At 41.0% G+C, this 16,778-nt stretch overlaps 1 protein-coding gene across 12 annotated transcripts in view; it reads left to right on the top strand.

Moving 5' to 3' along the window:
* The window catches only part of TNRC6C (trinucleotide repeat containing adaptor 6C), a 98,818-nt gene that overhangs the window by 13,357 nt on the left and 68,683 nt on the right, over positions 1–16,778 (top strand). For all 12 annotated transcript variants that reach the window (XM_088176640.1, XM_088176647.1, XM_088176650.1 and 9 more), the window contains 2 exons: positions 7,148–7,247; positions 8,031–8,052. In XM_088176640.1, coding sequence (XP_088032766.1) covers positions 7,185–7,247; positions 8,031–8,052 — 85 coding nt within the window. In that variant the 5' untranslated portion in view covers positions 7,148–7,184. The remainder of the gene's footprint in view (positions 1–7,147; positions 7,248–8,030; positions 8,053–16,778) is intronic.

The raw sequence follows: 16,778 nt of genomic DNA, 5'->3' as shown, positions 1-16,778 counted from the left end.
ACCAATTTTAATTGAATGTGTTGCTTTTCACACCATGTTCTTTGCTGATGCTGTGATGTTCTTGGTTGGTTTTGAATGGCAGCTACACTCTGCTCCTGCAGAGACTCCAAATTTGGTGGAATTTTTAAGTGACTGCAGGAATCCAGCTGCTACCCCTGTTCAGAAGATCAGCTTTCTGTTACACATTTCAGGATAAGTTCACCATAAACTGGAGGTATCAAAGTCCCAGCCCACATCTGTTAGCAATGGATGATGTCTTGATGTTTCAGGGGAAGGAATCCCCTGTCAAGACAAACAATCTATTATATAATTGCAGGACAGGGACATAATCGGACAGTGAGAAGCCCCAAAACATGGGATCAAGAAATCATAAATTGAGGTCAAACAAAAACTCTTATTTATGACTCCCCATGGGAGCAAATTTGCACCCAGACTTTCAAATTACAGGGTGTTGTTTGAAGCTGTGTGCTCACACCTGTACATGTAACTGTTCCATAGACTTAACCTTGTCCACAGTGGTGTGGCTGGGGGCTTTTCCCCCACTAACTCCCTGGAAAGGAGATTGTAGGATTTCACTTTGTAGGGCTGAGTAGAGGCCTCCAGTTCCCTGTCTAATTGTTTTTGTGTCTAGGAATCAGTGTGGCCTTGTATCAGTGCTGCTTCATGAAAAATAAATCTTCTTTTCTTTTTGTGTTTTTCTTCTTTTCTTCTCCAAATGTGTATTTATAAAGACTTGGTATACATTTTAATGTTGGGGTTTTTTTTAAATGCTTCAGTGTGGAGGATTTTTCTTTTCGCCTAATCCAAATCTTCTTTGTTGCAATTTAAATTCAGTGCTACTTACCACAGCTAAAGGAAAAAGATTTTACTCCATGCTTCTCTTCTTCTGTCTTTAACACCTTTTTGAATAACAGGGTTGTGATCTCTTTAGATTAAGTGAATCCAAATCTGAAGTTTTTTTTCAAGGGTCTGTGCTTTTTTGATTTCCTTGGTGCTGTTTTCTGGGCTCTCTAGCTGACCTGTGTCTCTCTTGCAGTAGATAGTCCCAAACTGGACCCAGAGCAGCAGCTGAATGAATTTCTGACCATCTGTGATGTTGTGGCTTTGCCTTTGTAGTGAAATCCGCTGTAGCACCTGCTTTTTTTCCTCCCCAAAACTGGTATTCTGCCACTTGTTCCTATGCTGTATTTATATAGGATTTTTCCTGCCAAACATGGTACCTTGCACTTTTTCTCACCGATCTTCTGCCTTTTTTCTGCATTTTGAATTTATCAGGGTGTTCTGAATATTGTCCTTCCCTTACTGTTCTGCAGCCCCATGACTTGATATATTCTGGAAACGAAGTAAGTGGACATATTTTTTTCCAGCAGCAGAGTGGTTAATAAAAATTTTTCTGCTGGATGTGTGGCACACTGCAACAAAAATTCATCAGGTTCCTGCCTTGTGGGAGGGGTTTTGTGGGTTTTTACTGCAATTTTGTTATTATAATTATTAAATGATAGTTCTTAAACCTATCAAATAATAAAGCAGTCTTATTCTTACTAACAAAAATCTCCATGTGGATTGACAAGTCAGTTATGCAGTTTGGTTGCTTCTCTCTCATGTTTTCAAAAATATCTGGGACTAGGCTGTAGGAAAAAAAAATCAGATTTTTTTTTTTTCTCCACAAATCCTTGTTAGTTCTTGCTGATGTTTTTCTCTCTTTCCTTGTAAATTATATGCACAATCTTTGCCATCTGCTGCTCTTCCAGAGTGCCATCCATCCACCTGCTCATGCTTTAAGGTAACCTGCAATGGCTCAGACATGGTTCTTCCTGTGGTGAGTGGCAGCAGGCCCAGCCAGTGGGGGAACATCCCATTTCACTCGGGAATTTTTAAGCTGTTCTTGCCTTTGCTGGCTTTATTTCCTCTTTGGAGTGGTAGCAAAATGTTTAGCTCCATCTTGTTTTCTTCCCTGCCATTTCATGTGAGTTTTTTTGAGAAGCCAAATCATCTCGAATTTTGGGTAAAGGGATTGTAAACACATCTTGGGTGTCTTGCCTTGCGCTGTATTCTGCAGCGCTTTGGGAGGGAAGCCAGAATGGACCATTGCAGTGGTGGAGGTGGAGATCCTGGGCAGGAGCAGCCTGGCTGTGGGTGCTTTGCTGCCCCTGGCACCAGCTTGGCCAGAGCCCCATGAAATCCCTGGGAGAAATCCCTGGGAGAAATCCCTGGGAGAAATCCCTGGGAGAAGTGTCGTCATCTGCGGGCTCCGCACCAGTGCCGGCGGTTGTTGGCCATCTGTTCCCTGCTGACCTCTTTAGGGAGGGCTGAAGCAGAAAGAAAAGTACTGTCACTTCAGCCCTCTCGGGTCATCTGTCACTGCTCCCCCTTTCCCACCCAGAATCTAAACTAATATTTCCTCTTGCATTTTAATGAAGCACTTAAAGGTTGATTTGTTGTTGCTTTTTGCATGCACGGTGCTCATATTTTTCTGGCCTTTCTCGATTTGTCCCTGTGTGTTTGTGCTGGTTTTTTTCATATTTCCTTCTTATTTATTTGACCTAGTTTTGCATGCTGCTTTCTTTTTTGAGGTGATTGGAGAGCTTGTAATTAGGGACCAGCTTGACTCTTCTTGATTAATGACTGAGCCTGGATATCAAGGGAACAAAGCTGGCACTTTAACAGTCACACCAGCTCCTTCCCTTCACCCATATTTACTCTGCAAAGGTCACAGAGCTGGGCCATGTTAAGATAAAGCAGGAAACAAAATTAGCAATAGGCAAATACAGAATTTTAGTTTATCTGTTTCAGCACTTGGGAAAACAAAGATTGCTGGTGACCTCTTGCTTTGTGCAGGATTCCTGCCATGCATGTGGATATCTGCATTGTTGTTTAAATTCCTGGTGATTTCCAAGAAACAGCACCTGCCTCTTCATATGGGAGAATATTTCAGGTGTCCTGAAGGAATCAAAGCCTGCCTTTCCAGAATTTGATGCCCTTTTTTTGATGTTAATTTTTGATCCCATTTCATCACCACCCTTCAAGCTGTTTTCTACCTTCAAGATTTCAGCCACTTCTTTCTTACAATCAGATCTTGAAGGATGTCCTAAGTAGTAATTTTCTTCCTTTCTGTTTGAAACTTTATGATACCAGATTTGGAGAACTTGTCTTTGAGAGCTCGAGTCTGTGCTGTCCAAACCCTCTATTATCTGTTATCACCTGTAACAATGCATGGATCTATTAATTCCTTCCATAAAGCCTCCACAGCCTGTGTCTGGATGATTATTTGCCAGTTCCTTACAATTCTAGTTTAAAGATTTTTTTTTCCCATTATTTTCCCTTCCCTCAGCACTGTTAGGGAAAATGCCTGTGCAGGAATGCACAATGGCCTCTTGTACAGTGAGGGAAGTTAAAACCAGAGCAGTGCTTGAGCAGTTGTGTGCAAGCTGTAGGATTTCTGTCAGTAAGAGCAACTTCCACAGCTGTCAAGACAGTTTATTCCAGCATAAAGTAGGATTTAAGGTACAAGAGGTATGTTGGAATTAAAGTATGGTGGCTAAACCAGACAAAGGCATCTGTGGGCAAGGATTAGGAATGTTGTGCTGAAAAGGCAGTTTTCCTATGTTGTTAAATAAACCTTCATTATTTTGCATATACAACAATATTAATGAGGTTGTTGAGGTTTGGAGCAGGTCTCTGTTCAGCCTTCAATTACTGCAGGAGCTTCTGAACTCTAAAATACTGTATGGGCAGTAATACAAATAGACTCTACCTGAAGGTTGTTGAAGAACACTGTTCCCAAAGGAATATTGCAGAATGCTGTCAGAATATCTCCTCAGTGCTGAGCCACAATACCAGCTGTGCCTTAAGCTGTGGAAGCAATCCAGCTAGAAAACTCAAGTTCTTACTTAGCTTAAAAAATAAATCAGCCTAGATTTGTTAATTTTTTAAAGGGATTAATAAAGCCTTTCAGCAGCAGGCAGTGCTGGAGTTGTTGTGGCCCTGACCTGCAGCTCCTCTTGCTTTCCTGTTCTGGGAGAGCTCTCCAGCACAGGCACTTTAAAGATAACTTGGGTTAGGCTTGGATTTCATAAGCGATTTGCAATCTGTGAAAACACCACTTCATTCTGTAGTAAAACTCCTTGCTCATAAAAATCCCTCCCGACTCAGATCCATATGGAAGAACAAGGCAAACTCCTCCAGGGATATTCTGAGACACTCCTGCTTTAGAACATGAGCTTTGTGTTCATAAATGTTTTAGCGTATTTCCTGCAATAAAGATTAAATTGTCGCTCAGGAAGTAAAGCTGCAACATGTGCTTTTGACAACGTAATCAAACTTTATATAGCCATGTTTTTATTGTTTTCCTTTTGTTTTGCTCTTAGATGACTAATTCCTGCCTAAAAGTGACAGCACGAGTTGCCATCTGAGAGGCCGCTTGGAGCTTTATTTCTATTTTAAGCATATTTAAAGCACATGGATTCAGAAGTGTCATTATGTAAATCAGTTTTGAAAATTGAGCTCCATTAAAAATTACAGTATCGTTTTCTGAGCTAATCTGAGGCTATTTTAATCTCAGAAATGAAAAAATAACCCCACAACCAAACCTCAGGTTTTTTTGAGGAGTGGCACTTCCTACCTCTGATGTTGGAATTGCTGTGCTAATACGGTAATAAAATACATTGTATTCCTGGTGCATTTGGAAAATCCACTGACACGATGCATTGCCTGGAAGCAAAAATTGATAATGGAGTCTAGTGTAAGGAATGGTTTTGGCAGTAGTGAAAGTTGATCCCCAGGGCTGGATACTTTAAAGGCTTGGCTGGACCAAGAAAGGTTGGACCAGATGATCCTTAAAATCCCTTTCAACCTGGTATTTTAGGAAAAGAACTTGATATCACAAAAAAGAGGCCTAACGAGGAGGTTGGGTAATACATACTTTTATAGCTTAAAGAAAACTCTACATGTTAAGCAAAGTGGTGGTGGTTTGTTTTTCTGTGTGGTTTTTTTGTTTTTGTTTTTAAATACTGCCCTGAGTATTGGAGGAGATTTAAATGTAACTGTGGTGTTCTGGGGTTTCTTAAGTACTAGCAAGAGGAAACCAAAAAGTTTCTCATTTTACATGGACTTGTTTCATTCACCTGCTTTCAAAAACCAAAAAAAGCTGAACTTGCTCTGGCAATAGTCTGACAGCTTGGGGGAGTTCACTGGAACAGGGCCTTTGTAGAGTCTGCTGTGACTTGGGTAGGGAGCACTGCAAATGAAGGGACTGGATGTTGTTTCTTTGTAGTTACTGAGATCCTGGGGACTTCTGTTCTCCACTGAGCTAACAGGAATAAAGGCAAATCTATTGCAGTTTCAACTCGGTTTCTTTTGGCAACCTAAGTCATCACTTTTTGCCAAGTCCTAGAAGAAGCCATTTAAAAGTACAGTTTCAAGCACCTTTGTCTTAAGTGCAATTTAACACGGACTAGAAATCCCCACCTGCAGTTCCTAAGGGCAGATGTTTCCCAAACCTCAGTTTACAGTGCAGGATTTAAAAGGTGCCCCTTTGGAACTGCCATAAACTGAGTAGTCGTGCAGGTGGTGAATTTCTGGTCATGACAGAAGGTGGATCAGTATTTAAAAAACAGAAGCCTAATGCCATTTCAGCTGTCTGGACCTCCAGTGGTGCACCAGGAGCTCCCAGATGTGCCCAACCTCTGGCTGCTGTTCCAGACCCTGGGTCTTGCCATATCTCTCACTTCTGTAAATAGTCTGAGTGCAGTAAAGTGTCTTAAAAAGGCACTAACACCTAAATTTAGAGCTGTGAATTGCTTTCTGTAGTGTTTATAGTTTGGGGTGACACAATGAAAGGGAATCTGCTTTTAATTTAGTCTGGAGCTCCATACAGGATCTGTGTAAGCTTTAAAGCATCTGCAGTGGCCAGGATCAGTATTTTCAGGCTAGTGAAAAAACCAAATCCCAGAATGCCCTTCAGCACCAAAATATCAAAAGGCTACAATGTTCCTTTTTTACAACAAAGGGAAACTATGTAGGAAAATGCAAACTTGTTAAGAGGCAAAATGTTTCGTGGGGAATGTTTGAAGACACAATGTGCAAAATCTGAAGAGTGGTTTTCTCCTCTAGGTAAAGAAGAATCTCACACATTCTGACCAAGAAAAAAGAGTTTTGTAACTAAAAAACTCTTTCTTAACAACAGCAAAGAAGAGAGAGGGGGGCTGCAGGATTTGGCAAGTGAAATGTAAAGCAATAGGAAATTAGGCTAAAAGTGGTCTTGAGGAGTAATTGGAAGACATTGAATCTAATAATAGTGATGGTAATGGCTTCAGCCCATCAGAAACAGCCTTCTCAGAAGATCTGTAAGGCTGATAAATGATCAGGACCTGAAGAGCTGTCAAGGAAGATAAAGGAGTTATAGAGAAGTAAATGAATTATTTGCATTGGTATTTATTGAAAAGGATGTTGGGGAGGGTCATTGCTATAACCATTTATTTCAGTGATGGACATAGGAAGCAGAGAAAAGAAGATCTCAGATAGGTTTTCTTCTTGATTTGGAACGATTCAGGTTAATTTTTAATCAAAATGATGCTGGAACAGTCTTGTTTTGCATTAATGCAAATTCTTCAGCTAGAATTTATAGGATGAACACAAAATATGATTATTGGAATTCATCTGGGCCTTAGTTTACAACTCTTGAGAACAAAATTGATGTGTATGGAAAATTAATGCAGCATGTGTTTGATCAAAAAGAGAAAAATAGTTGCAAAGTAATGCACTTGCTCATGATCTTCAAGGTATATTGTGAATCACAGCTGCTGAAAGCCAGCAGAACTTGCATTAATTACTTGGGTTTGTTGCTTTTTTTCCCCAGTTTCAAACTTTCTTTCCCTAGAATATGCTAATATTAAGCAGTACTTACGAGTGATTGTGGAAAGAGGTTCCAAATAAAATCTATCCATTCTGAATTCTCACTGCCTGCTATTTTATTTGTTGTGAGTTTCAATTTTGGAACAGCTCTTTTTTAGTGCTTTTATTGCAGCATTAGAAGCAGCCTTTTTTAGACATGAGATGTAGAAAGTTAGCAATGCAAATATGGATTATTCACCTTCCTAGAGAAACTTCATCTTACTGAAAAGCTCTTCCTAACCTTTGTTTTTATCAGGGAGAAAGAACAAGAAACACAAGAAGAGGAACATTTGATGGAAGAAAAGAAAAAGAAAAAGCAGGAAGAAAAGAAAAAGAAGGAAGGTGCTCAGAAAAAGGTTTGTTCATGTTCGTGTTGCAATCGATCCCTTCACTTCTAAACGGGAGTGTGGGTGCTGATGCTGCAGCTTCACCTCTGGGACTGAGCCTGGCACAGGTGATCATTACCTGGTCACACAATCCTGCCCAGGCTGCTGTGCCAGGGCCTTGGCACTGCCCCTGCTCTCCATGCCCTGCTGGGAAGGGGCTGCTCCACATCCACACCTGCTTCCCATGGCCACTCCTCAGCCTGGAGTACCTGGATCAGCCCCAGCAGGTGCTGGGGGCACTCTGGGATCTCAGGCTCATTTTCTGGATTGCATAGTTAGTTTTAATTTGAAATAGGAAATGATCACTGTCTTTTCTGATATAAAAATCAGACATTATTAAAAAAAGGGTAGATAGCCAGATTAAAAAGTAAGCAGGTCTTCTGTGAAAGCTGCTAAGTGTGGGTGGATTCACTGGGATGCTGGACAAAGTCACAGAAGTTAATTCTGCTGGGGGCTCAAGGGTTCACAGACTGTGTGGGTGCTCAGGAGAGGGTGGATGGGGCTGCTGCACCCTCTTGTCATTCTTTACACTTCTGTGGCATCTGCTTCTGGCCTCAGTCAGACAGAGGTTGCCATTCCCACATTCCCATCACATGGAGTTAAACTAACATTCTCTAGTCCTTAAATGAAACGAATGCCTGATTTATGTAAGCAGACTCTGCAAAAAGTTAGGCCTGCAGCCCTATAATTATTCAGTATAATTTGCAATATTGACAAGTAGTTGATTTTTTTTTTGTTCTTCTCTTCTTTCAGGCTGCTGAACAAAAAACCAAAGGTAAATTCATGTTTATTCTTTGTGAAATGTTTGATATTTTTATAAGCTTGTTTAAAAATGTGCTTGTACTTTTTATTCATTGTGTCTGTTTAATGAGAGGAGTATATCTTACTAGGATTGTTATGTTCCTAAAGTTTTATTGGGATTCTCAGCATAAGCTTTGGCTTATCTTGCTGGGTATTCTCCAGCAGCCTTTTGACAAGAATATATGGATTAATTTTCTGTGAACCATAACACAGCATGTGTCATCTCTTTTGTCAAGACAGATGCAGTTTTCCATTTAGTTGTTGGTAGTTATTTATCTGTTTCAAAGACAAGTAATTGCCCCTTTCCCCTTGCACAATTCAGCTCAATTGAATGTGTAAACTCAAGGAGCTTAGGAGAAACTATTTCCCCCGCTGCCACCATTGCCTGTTTTTCTTTCTGTGTGGGTTTTTTCTGCCTGGGAAGTGAGTGGAGCTGCTTTGCAGCAGGGTCAGGAAGCAGCAGAGGTAAGGAATGCCTTCCCCTTCGGGGGCAGTGGCCTGCCAGGTTCCCTAGGAGAAAAGGGAATGAAGCTGTGCCTTTCAGAAAGGTGAGGAAGGGAGGCAAGGTAATGTCTGTCTTCTGCAGCTGATGGCTTACAAATCTTTTTGTGTCATCTGCCCTTTGATTTGAGCAGTTCTGAACCTGCTCAAATGCATTGGCATTTATTGGTGGGTAATTAGGTGACAGACAAGCAAATGGAGCTTCCCAGAGTTCCAAAGACTGAGAATTAGAGAAAAGCCCAAGCCTAACGTAAGGAGTGGACTAAACAACTTATGTTTCAAACACTTCTTATGATTTAGACAGCAGAAATTAAATATTACTTCAGTACTACGAATTCAGAAAAATAAAGTACTACCTGTGTGATGAAGATACTGCAACAGTAATTTATTGAAACTCTGTCCTTTTCTTTCTAAGTTTTTCCTGTGTAGAAAGTGCAAGGTCAGAAAGTTCTAGTTTTTATTCTGTAGCACTGTGAGATCTCATGTCATTTATAACACTGGATTTTATTTCAGGAGAAGGGAGCAGAAGTATGTGAGTCCCACCAAAACTTTGGTACATAAAAAACTTTGGAGTTAAGATTCATGAGAGCAATTTCTAAATGGAATCTAAATGGAATATTTCTGTTTTCACAGTATTGCTTGTTTTGTTCTCTGTATCAGTTCGTTTCTGTGTGAAGAGGTTTCACTGTTCCATAATGGATTATAATGACTTTTTAATATCACAATTGAGCAGCAGATGTTTTTGCTGTCAGGGTAACTAAATTCATTTTCACGTGTTAATGCAGTGGCTCTTCATTTCTGTTACTAGTGAGACACAGAGCCTTCTGCTTTCCCTCTGTGGGATGTTACTATTTCTGTCTCTGTTGTGACAGCTTTGCTTTTAATTGCTTGAAACTGCCATGTTTAAATTTCTAGTTAATAACTTCAGTTTTTCAGGTATGCTTGTGAGTTTGTTTCTTTCAAACTTAGGGGCTGCATTTCTCTGCATTGTGTTGGATTTTTTTGGTTCACTCTCCATTTGTTTAAGCATCTTCTACTGCTATAAAACATGAATCAGGAAGAAGACAGCAGCCAGTAAGGATAGTTATGTTAGTGGTTAAGCAGCTTTGGCATTTATTTTTTTCATCTGTCAGAAGCAATGATGCAGCTTTTTGTGGTTGGAAGGGGGAACCTGTCCCAGAAAGAACCCAAACCTCCTGTTCATGCTCAGAGCAAGGGCCAGGGGTTATTTACAGTCCTGTAAGTGACCTTTCTTTGAATTTCCTTTGTCTGGCAGCCACTCAGGTTGCTCTGTGGAAATGTTTTATTTCCACTTTATAGTGCAGTTCCTTACATTTATCTTTAGGAGGGATGTGCATGAGCTCATGAAAGGCAACAGGAATTTCTTAAAATACAGAAAATATTAAAATAAAATTAATGAGAGGAGAAATTGACTGAACTTTTTTTCCTACAATATTCACAGTTGACTGTAAACTTCATTGCAGTCCTGCATCAAGTGCTTTATTTGGATACATTTTCAAGGTTGAGTGACCCATGCTACTAGAACTAAAAGGCAACACAGGGATTATCATTGAATTTCGTTAATTTATTTCCTATCTGGGACACAGCAATTAAATTAGTTGTGATGCCAGGATGGCAGGGTAAAACTGAGTGAATGGACTGCAGCAGGTAATGCATGCCAGTGGGCAGGAAGTATTTAATCACAGATTAAAGCTGCACTGAAATTGGACATTTTGCAAAATGTAGATTTTGGCAGGTAAGATCTTTATAAATATAACTTAATTGAGCTGCTTGTAGTAACTTTAAAAAAAATGGCTTAATTTTATGTGTGTCACTGAGTTCTGCAACTGGGTTATCAAGGCAGTGGGAGGTGCTTGCACCATTGGGTCCTAGTGGAGAAGAAGAAGAAATGATACCAGTGCAGGTGGATCTGGCAGGGTTTTTCCGTTGCTTTCTCAGCTGGCTGGGGCAGGGTGTGTGCACAGGGCCTTGTTTGCTCTCAGCAGTGTTTGTGGAGGAGAAGGCTCTTTGCTCAAGTGGGTAGGAAGGGCCAGGTGGTGGGGCTTGAGAGGGAGGGGAGGGTTTGCCCTTTGGGTTGGTTTCTTCTGTGCTAGAAACCTGTGACCAAGGTCTAATTATTTTTAGTTAATAGTCAGTTTTTCACGGATTTGGCTGTCACAGAGGTGTGGAGTTGCTGTCCTGGCCATTAATGTGTTTAGTACGTGTAGCTCTGAGCTGATCTGAGCTGCTGCAGCTTCAGTCACTGGTGAGGCCTCAGGAAAGAGAAAAGAAGTAAGAGGAAGGAGGTTTCCTGTGGGTGTGTTTGTGGTGTGTTGTCAGTTCAGTCTTGCTCTGAGGCCTCAGTCCCAGCTGAATGTTTCCATTTGTGATGTGGAACACAAGCCCCTTCCAAAACAAACATGCATTTCCACCCTGAGGGGAAGGTATGTGGCTGCTGCTGGAGTCCAGGGCTAGGAAATGCTCCCTCACACAGCTCTTGCATCCACCGAAACAAATTATTTTTTCTGTTTAAACAATGATCCAACCCTTTAAGTCTTCTCTACATAACAGCTCCTTCAGTTTCTCTTTTTTTTTCCTGCAACATTGTTTGCCTGAGTATTTTTGCGAGGCTGGATCTTTTATAAATACCCTGTTGGCAACAATTCTAGAGAATGTGTGAAAGGAAGAAAGATTGGAGAGCTGATAAAGACCTGAAATGTTTCTCAATTACTTGAAAACAAACGAAAGTAGTCTTCCTGTTCAGCTGGAGAGAAGCACTGCAGAATTAGATGAGGTGGGAAATGAGCAGGTTTTTATTGCACATTCAAGTTGTTGTTCTCTTATGGTAATTTTTTTGAGAGCGAGACTATTGAGCACAGGCTATTAGTGTTTATTTTACATATGCAGTTTATGTGCACTTGATCAAGAAACTTTGTGTATAAAGGCTTTTCTAATGAAAACATTCAGCTGTAATTGTGAGCTCTGTTCTGTGTGGTAAAGGGTCACTAGTATGGGAATGGCTGTTACTTAATAACTATAGGGGCTTTAAGGGGTCTGTGCTTGTCATAAATATTATCAGGGTGTGTTTTGCTGCCTGCTTCTCTTCTAGCCATCCTGCTGCAGGTTTAGTCAGCACAGGTGATCAGTTCCTTGCCTGCTTCACTCCCACTTCAGCTGAATGCATTTGTCTAAAGCTGATATAAAATAGCATGAGTGGTTTGCTACTCAAACATCCACCCTGGTAATTGAAAGGCAAAGTATCCATCCAACCCTATATCATTATCTGCAATAAAGGTAAGTGCTAAATCTGCAAACACAGATGTAAAAACAGCTAAGTCTATACACCTCAGTTAGTCTTAACATAGAAAGTATTTTGGTAAATAATTTTATTAGTAATGTTAGCTGGAAAATATTTTTATCCCTTTACTGTAAAGCAGAGATGGTCAATCTGTGCCTCTTGGACCTCCATGATCCTTGTAGGTCTGTCTGGCATGTTCATGGCATGGGACCAGGAAGGGAGGGGTGGGCTTTGCAAGGGAAAAATGGGAATTTCAGCTCACTGCTGGGGGATGATGAAGCAGGATTGCAGAAGCTGCAGTGATGCTGGGATTGATTCAGCCTGTCCAGCACTGCCTGTCCTCTGTTGCAGTGGTGCAGTGGCTGCTGAGCTGAGCACCATTCCCTTCCATCTGTGCTGTGCTCTGGAGCTGTCCCCTCCCCCAGGCTGTCTGGGCTGTGTGCCTTGGGACTCCTCAGTGTGAGATGATTTTAATATGCAGCTCGCAGAGTCAGGGAGCTCGTCTGCAGCCTGGGAGATTATTCTGCCAAGGTTTACACTCTCATACATTTTATTTTGGGGGATTGAACAGAGAACACTTAACAGTGTGTGGTTGCTGGGTGAACTGTTGTGATGTCACAAATGTTGGCATATTTCCTTCAGGTTATCTGTTATCCCACAAGCAGTGCTGTATATTTTACCTGGAGGAACATGGTCCACTCTATTAGAAAGGGGATTAAAAAGAAAGAAAGAATGGATGAAAATACCTGAGATCCCATCCCCTGCTCTGGCATTTCTGTTGGGGTGACAGGAGTAGCAGCATACCTGTCTCCAAATCAGCCATGTAAATGATTGCATATTTTAAATTGATTCTTTCCTTACCTGCCCAAATGGGCTATTAGAATGTTCTCTGCCTGTGCTCATGTGTGTGTGAATCACCTTCCTGTAACCTCCATTCTGCTCATATAGAAATGAAGTTTGTGGATAATTCTGGCTGTGGTAAATGTTACTGGTGTTTAATGGTAATTTCATAGGAAAGAAGGGAAAATGAAAGTTTTTAAAGAATCTCATCAGGATTTTAAGTAGAATTGCAACAGTGTGTAACACAGTCTTTTTTAAAAAGAAAAGCCTTGTAGGAACCAGCAGAGGCTTTTTCCATAAGATTAGAAAATGTGTTCCAGCCTACAAATCAGGTATGATTTACAACAGATTTACAACCTCTGACTCATTTGAGTATTTATAGCTTGTGCTTGAATATCTGCCTCTGTCATCTTGTTAGTTAAGTGCTGTGTTTGTACTGAACTGCTGCACATTGTAGTGACAAAATGTGCCATAAATCATCATTGCAGAAGGAGGGGGAGCACTGCAATAAGTTCTTCAATTAGATCTTAATATGCAGTCACTTGATAACTTAATGATAACCTGTGGCCATACGTTAAGGCTTTGTAGCACAAAAATGTTTTCTTTTTGATAAACGTTATCATGGGGGTGTTTTGCTATTATAAGTATCTTTAAACAAACATGAATTTGTTCATAAAACCCACTGAGATATCACTTCTCTGATAGAGGAGTAATTACCATTTTACAGCCTGCACAGAGTAGAGGATGGAGGTAATTTGTGAGTCCAGTGCTGGGTGAATAGGAGCAGAAAATGCAAAAAGATTGGAGCAGACAGGAGGAGCAATTTGCATAGTCAAGGAGACAAAGCAAGAAGGTTGAGCTTGGGAGAGTTGGAGTTAAATATTAGAAAAAAACCCCTTTGGTTTCCTACCTGCATTTCTTTCAAGTGGAGTGACTGTGACAGGCAGTATTAATAAGCTTTTTGCTCTCAGAAGTGCAAGAAATATTACGAGTATTTTCAACATTGTCATTGTAGGTGAAGGAGAAAAGGTAAACAGTAAATATATGAATAATCTTTGGTAAATTTTATTTGAGTTTGTAGCTCTTTCAGTGTGTGTCTTGCTGGTTTGCAAGTCATAGGTGTCCAAGAGAGATTTCCATTGAGAATTGGTGTCTTTTTGCAGGAGAGGGTTTGTCACACCAGGACACCCTGAGCCCTGCAAGCAAGCACTGGCAGTTGTGAAGGTTTAAATCTTTTGTAGCTCCTGGGAAGCTGCAGATTGCCCAGCTTTCAAAGAAATGTTCTTTTCAGACAACAACACACCAAAGCAATTAGTATACAGGTTTTTGGGAAAAACATTTATCTCTTAAAGAAAAACAGATATATGACTCTGGGGCTATTTGAAATTAAAAGAGTAACATGAAATATATTCTTCCTAATGTACTCCAAGCTTGAGTTGGATTTACAGGACAGCTGCCCCCTCAGAGGTGCTTCCATGTCAGTGCTTGCCTTGTGAGCTTTGCAGATTGCTCATCTGGGAATGGAAAAGTAGGTAAGGGCTCAAATAGGTACTCCTAGTTCTCCTCAGGTAGTTTTTACTTTCCTTAGAGATGGTCTGTTGCAGTTTGCTGTTGTGCAAATTTAGGCATAATTCTCATAATAGAAATAGGTATAAGAGAAATAGAAATAGAATCATAGAAATACAGTTAGAATTATATGGGTTTATCAGATTGAGGATGGCAAGAGCCTGACCTGTAAATATTTAGCTCTAGAATTAGACAAAAATAGGAGCTTTCCAACACTAGACACAATTGGTTAAAAGCACTTTTCCAGTGCTCTAGGTTGTTGTAAGGGTTGATGTCCTGCTTGAAGGCAGCAGGACAACATGTGCATCATCAGATTTCTATTTACATTGGCCATTTCTAGCCTAGGACATTTTCTCTCCAAGAAAACCCTTTGAGGAGAGAGTAATCACAGAATGAGTAACACCAGCTTGGCTTTTCTACTCTAGACCTAATTGTCAGGGTGCCCCTTGGTGGGAAATGCTCTCAGATAAATCCCAGTTTGCTTTCTCAGCAACAAAACTGCCAATACAATGTTGCCAATACTTGTTGACAACTGGATATTTTAGAAGATAAATTTTTACCCAGCTGCACAACGGTAATGGTGTTGGTTATGATCAAACTGCATGCTGGGTTATAGGTATTTATCTGCCCACAGTGAGTGCTTTGCTCCCTGCTGCTGTTCCCCAGTGCAGCGTGTGGAGCATGTGGGCTGTGAAATGGTCAAACTGCTGCTCTTTTGGCATTGCAGCAGCTCAGGCTTTGGCAAATGCTCTATTCTTCTGTCAGTCTGCTTGTAAAAGAACTGTTTTCCAATTATAAATAAAATGATGTCTGATATTTGCTCTCCATCAGAGCATGTACGGCCCAGTATTTCCTTTGTAAGATGCCACTTTAGTATCTGCTGATAGCAGCAGGCAGCCATCCCACATCTCCTCCCCACCCAGCAGAGTCTGCCATTTGTTTCCTTGGAAGTGACTATAGCACAGCTCACCTGTTCATCAGCTGCTTCCTTCTCCCTTTACTTTCTGAACTAAAGTCTTTTGTTCACTTTTATTCTTCTTTTAAAGAAACATATCCACAAAGGCAGTTTCTTCTCTGTCTTGAGGCCTGGCTCACGCAGGTTTTCATGCAGAAGGCAGCTAACAGTTTCCCATGAAAAAATGACCTATCAGCTTTGATTTATCTGCAGTGTGCTGACCACTTTCCATTATTAGATTATCATCTTGCTACCTGGAGGAGGCTTGTAAGGCATATAAATATAATGTAGATAAGATCTGCAAACTGTGAGCTGGAGAAGAGGTTCATCAGGAAATGTATTAGCTCGCTTTGGTAATGATTGTTTTGAGATACATGCCGGGTTTCTAAGGTTACCTGATCCCTTCCTCTGGAAGGATGAAATCCACTTTGAACTGTAACACTAGTACATGCTCCTGGAATAGTTGCCATACAAATGCTGGAGAGGGTTATCTGGGGAAAAGGAAGGGAATGAAAACGTGTTTTTGATTCTTTTACACTGTGTGTGAAGCGTGTGGCCTGAGGGACCTTGTGTTCTCTTGTTGACTATCTGCTGTTGACATTCCTCTACTCTGAGAACCCTTGGCTTCCCTGTGTTTTGCTAGATTATTTTAATGTTTTTCCTGAGTTGTTAAAGGTGGTAGCCCATATTTTAGAAATCCTACAGGACTACTTAAAATGTCTGTTTAGCCAGCTCACATTCTGGTAAATGCTCTGAAGCTTCTGCTCAGGTGTGCATCGTGCACCTGATCCTTCAGGTTCTTCCTGAACTGGTTCAGGCAGTGCAGTGTGCATTAGCATCTGGAGAGGAGGTGATTTTCCCTGCAGGCATCCTGGGGTGGCAGCAGTGGCTCATGCTCAGCTGTCCTGTGGGACCTGTGTTTAACAGCCCCACGAACGCCTCCAACGCTCCTGGCTGGCACCCACTGTCATTATTGCTTGCCCAATGGGAGCAGCTGAACTTGCTGTGACTCAGACTCCTGCTGGCCTCTTCTCATGTTAACAACTGTTCTCTGTTTTATCACAGTCTCCTGAAGACCTGTCCTCCTGTTTCCAAGATGCTCTTAATGTTTCAGGCATAATTTCTGATTTGGCTCCTGTTGCTATCGTTTTTTAATCAGTTTTTGTGGAGCCAGCCAGACTTTTCATCTTCAGGAGGCTGGACAGCCTCCTAAATGTGTTGAAGCACATGAGTTGCTAACCTAGAGAACTGATGATTCTTCAACTCTGTTGAAAATTGAAATGCCACCTTGAGGTCTTACTATCACAGGACTAGGTATATCCCTTTAGAGGAGCAAAAGGGGATTCAGATTTAACCTTCTCCTCTCTCTCAGACAGGAACAACAGATGTTCTTGAAAGATGTATTGATTTTTGTTGGAAAGGCATCTTCCCATTCAGCCTGTCTTTCCTATAACTTAAGCCCCTTCTTTGCTGGCTGCTTGGCCCAGGAGAGCTGATCTTCCCTTCTACTGCAGAGGCCTTTTTGTGTCTCCTGTTTTTT

Source organism: Sturnus vulgaris, chromosome 20 (assembly GCF_052056855.1).
Source record: "Sturnus vulgaris isolate bStuVul1 chromosome 20, bStuVul1.hap1, whole genome shotgun sequence".
Lineage (NCBI taxonomy): Eukaryota > Metazoa > Chordata > Aves > Passeriformes > Sturnidae > Sturnus > Sturnus vulgaris.
The sequence above is the reverse complement of the archived record's forward strand: the minus strand, read 5'-3'. Positions and strand labels throughout refer to the sequence as shown.